At 35.6% G+C, this 4,597-nt stretch overlaps 1 protein-coding gene across 1 annotated transcript; it reads left to right on the forward strand.

Annotated features, from left to right (window-relative positions):
- On the forward strand, positions 1 to 4,317 carry LOC138856976 (hillarin-like). The gene is made up of 7 exons (XM_070108147.1): positions 1 to 387; positions 462 to 904; positions 962 to 1,170; positions 1,242 to 1,516; positions 3,386 to 3,499; positions 3,688 to 3,851; positions 3,909 to 4,317. The coding sequence occupies exons 1-7, from the start codon at positions 40 to 42 to the stop codon at positions 4,057 to 4,059; spliced, it is 1,704 nt and encodes a 567-aa protein (XP_069964248.1). The 5' UTR covers positions 1 to 39; the 3' UTR covers positions 4,060 to 4,317.
- The last annotated feature ends 280 nt before the right edge of the window (positions 4,318 to 4,597 follow it).

Genomic DNA, 4,597 nt, shown 5'->3' on the forward strand with positions numbered 1-4,597 from the left:
TGGAGATTTTCAGATGTGGTATGTCTGAGGTTCCACAATATGCTCACGCTGCGGCATGAGCAGCAGAAGGAAGATCTGGAAAAGAACATGACACTGCGGCGCAGCAAAAAAAAGGAAAGCATCACACGTAAAATGCTAGAGCATGAGCGATACGAAACAGCCGCTTTAGTAGATCGCCAGTCGAGTGAAATGTTGGAATTGATTAGTGCGCGCCGCTCGGAATACATGCAAAACGAGAGTATCTTTTTAGATGATGATTTCGATGAAGGAGCGGTTCCACTAGAATATCCGATGATAGCTCCAATACCAGCTCCTCCAGCCGTTAGCAAATTCCAAATATACACTGATCCTATTGAATTCGAAGATGTCGATCGTATTGCAATATCGGTGAGTTGATAAAATAGTAAATGATAAAGGAATGCATTATTTTCAATAATGATACAATATTATTAAAAATAAAGGTGGCTCAAGAGGATCAGAAGACCTTCACGGACTTAGTGCGGCAGTTGGTCGGTCGTTGTACCACAGATATAGAAAAGGCTCGAACGATCTTCCGTTGGATAACTGTTAAAAATTTAAATGCAATGCACTTCGATGATGACTTGCGGGGTGACACACCAATGGGTTTACTGCGGGGCATCAAATACGGTACAGAGAGCTACCATGTACTATTCAAGCGACTTTGCAGCTATGCCGGCCTTCACTGTGTAGTAATTAAAGGTTATTCAAAGAGTGCTGGTTACCAGCCAGGAGTCAAATTCCAAGACTCTCGGTTCCGCAACTCTTGGAATGCAGTGTATGTTGCGGGAGCCTGGCGTTTTGTACAATGCAATTGGGGCGCGCGCCATTTGGTCAATGCAAAGGAAGCACCAAAAACCGGACGCGGCAAAAATGACAGTTTAAGGTAATCCGTGTACACATAGACAAAATTCAGAATTATTAACATAAAAAATCCTAGCAGATATGAATATGACGATCACTATTTCCTTACTGATCCTCGGGAGTTCATTTATGAATTTTACCCTTTACAAGAGGAGTGGCAACTGCTTAAAAGACCTATAACTCTACGGGAATTCGAAAATTTACCTTTTGTGCGATCGCTTTTCTTCCGTTATGGGCTACATTTCGCAGATGAAGGTTATGGCGCGGTAGTATTCACAGATGACACTGGTGAGTTATATATATTACTTGTACCCCACACTATTTACATAATTACTAACTTGTATGTCATTAATGCATAGGTGCTGCCACTGTTCGTATTGCCATGCCAACAGACATGCAAAGTTGCCTGATTTTCCACTATAATCTTAAATTTTACGATAGCGACGAAGACTCTTACGACAGCGTCTCTCTGAAGCGTTTCGTTATGCAATCAGTTATTGGAAACATTGTAGCTTTTCGTGTACATGCTCCGTGCTCTGGAGCCTTTCTTCTGGACATATTTGCCAATGCAGTAACCCCACAGGAATACCTTACTGGCGAGCCAATGAAGTTTAAGTCCGTCTGCAAATTTAAGGTTCGTCATCCATTGCAATTTTTTTTAAGGTTTTGTTATTTCTAAGGTTTTGTTTTGCAGTTACTGACAAAAAAATGGAATCAAAATTTTATTTACAAATATTTGCAAAAACAAAGTTTTACCACAGTGCTTAGGAGGAAACATTTATTTTTTATAGTTATTAAAATTTATTTCAAACATTTCAAAAGCAACAATAACTCAATTTAAATTTAAATATTATCAGCAAACAACTTTTGGAGGAACTGTCAGGAACTTCGATTGGCAATAAAATAGAATCATGAAACCAAAACTCGTAAATAGTAGACTATTATAACTGAAAAATGCATATAAGTTAGAATTTACTTGCAAATGTTTTCGGCGTAGATTCAACTAGAGCCTTACAGATTGAATTGGCCTCTTGGACATTTTCTCATATTTCCTCCTTATTTTGTTGTTTAATGTTCGAAAGATTTTGTCGTATATCGGAGAATCATATCAGCCGTCTTCGGACATCGAACTCAAACTTTTCCATCTCTACCTATCATATTTATTTTAAATTCATCGGACCAAAAGAGCATTCCGGAACAACCTTCCAAAGCGATTCTTTTTTCAAGGCGATGTGTAACAGTTCTCGAAATAATGTCTCCACCCAATTCCTTTTGGATAGCTACAGAGGACTTGAAAGGATCGGGTTTTGATAAAATCTCTATGTAATTGTCATCCTGAAATGGCGTTTTTCGTGACCGTCCCGTCAATTCTCATTCTTTTGGATGTTTCAAAGCATTAAACCCAAATTTTGGGATCTTTTTATAATTTTTGCAATTTCTCTTCGGGTGTAACCACCATTTTGCAAATTTTTTATTGGCTAACACTCTGCCGCTGTGCAGTGCTTTCCTCGGCCCATTTCTCCTACAAACAGTATGTGTAACATTCAAACAATCGTTTGTTAAAATGTCTGCTATTAATTGTGTCTATCAACAAGTATCCACTCAGTGTGTCCAATCATACTCAAAATTGAAATATTGAAGTTGGGTATAGCTGTCTCTTCAAAAAGGAAATCGACAACGTTTCAACGAACGAAAATTTCATCATTACTTCGCTTTTTGCAACGAGACGACTTAACAGCTGAGTCTGTTTACAAGTTTTTAAACAAAATATAACATGTGGTTCTATGCCAACCTCTGTAGTCATAAGTTTTCGTATCTGCTAATTTTGGTTATTTGAAATTTCTCTGTAACTCATTTTAATTGATAAATGCAATATTTTTGATAATCAATAAACCATATTTAGCGTTATCGAACATAAAATTCCATTGCTCGAACGTTGTTATTACTTCATATGGCCTCGTTTCCTTAGATCTATCACTTGATACGTATGTACTTGCGGTCCTGAATCCATTTATTTAGTATTACGTCTTTGAGGGCCTATGGAAAAGTACCGCAATACAGAACAAACGACTGGTTCTAAATATATATTATGTTAAAAGCTTCACTATGGTCCTTTCGGAAAGAGTTTCATGATTCCATGACTAGCTAAAAATAGAGAAAAAACTTTTGCCTTGTGCTAGTTGTAGGTTCCATGGTTATTGCGCCGTGCTAATATATAAATCAGTAAATAATAACTTCCTTAGAATACGGCAAATAATTAACTGTTGGCTTTAAACTGAAGTTTACGTCAGAGAGAATATATTTTCAAAAAACTACAGCAGTATCACAAAACAAAAAAAAAGTATTTATAGTCTCACTGTGTATTTTAATATTAATGTGTGTTGTTGGTGAAAATTAATTTGTCAGGGTAATCGTGTAGTTCAAAATTGTGTTATTGCTATATAGAAAAAACATATGACTTTACTCTAAATAATATCTTTTTATAACTTTTCATAATATTTAGATATGTTGCGAAGAGCTACAAACAGTTATGGTACCGTTGCCGGATTGCGCAAGCGGTGAATGGGGTCCTACAAAAGCGACTAGACTTTTCGGATTAATACCCATAACGCACCAGGTAAGTACTTAAAAATCATTGCTGAAGTAGTAAAGGTCAGTTCTTGAAATCGTATGGTACTTTAGAAGAGAATCATTCACAACGATCACCTATTTTTATCTGCAATATAGACATTGTCTTTAGAATAATATTATAAGTAATCATCAATAATTGTGGAACCATTATATGTAAATTTCTGACAATATCAGGATCCACTTATATTTGCTGGACGAAGTTTAGACCTTCAATTTCGCATGTCAAAACTTTTGACAGACTTTATGGCCACGCTGCACAAGAACGGTGTTGAAGAAAAGAAACTTTCCAAATATGTGACGCATAACACGTTAGACGACATTGTGACATTCATAATAAAGTAAGTGGTATACTTGTAAAATGTTAAATGTCAACATGCCCAATAACACTTTTACAGTTTTCCCGAGGAGGGTCAATACGGTTTAGACATATATACTCGTGAAGCTGGAACCATAGCTTCGCACCATAGTCACTCTGCGTCAACGGGTGAGAAACATCTGCTCACCCACTGCTGTAAATACTTAATCAATTCATCGAAGCGGAATTAAATAGGCAGAAATGTATAAGAGATACGACTGTATGCAATTGTTACAATATTTTTAGTGAAATGCAATAATTACCAATTAGTTGTAAAAGTTTTTTATGAATAATACCGATTATGTTTAAAAAGTAATTTCATGCATATTAATACATTTTACTTATTAAAATGCAAATAATATTGAACTGTGTACAATTTTACAAATGCATATGAACATAAAATATGCATATATACTATAAATATAATTAATTGAAATATTGACATTGAATCATTGACCCTAGGGGGGGAGTGGTTATTTTGTTCTAAAATTATTACGAAAAGTTCCACGTAAGTAAACAACAACTTTCTGATTCTACAGAGATTGATTCAAGGAAAACCGGTGATATAATTCTTTAGATATTACGCATAGTCGGCGAAATTGGACATCCAGACGACCTATTTCTTATATGACGCTATTTCAAATATACACTGTTACAGATACATTTAAGTAGTCATCGAATCATAATCTAACACTTACAATGTACAAATAGTATTCGAAAATGAATAAA

Source organism: Bactrocera oleae, chromosome 4 (genome assembly GCF_042242935.1).
Source record: "Bactrocera oleae isolate idBacOlea1 chromosome 4, idBacOlea1, whole genome shotgun sequence".
In the NCBI taxonomy this organism is placed as follows: domain Eukaryota; kingdom Metazoa; phylum Arthropoda; class Insecta; order Diptera; family Tephritidae; genus Bactrocera; species Bactrocera oleae.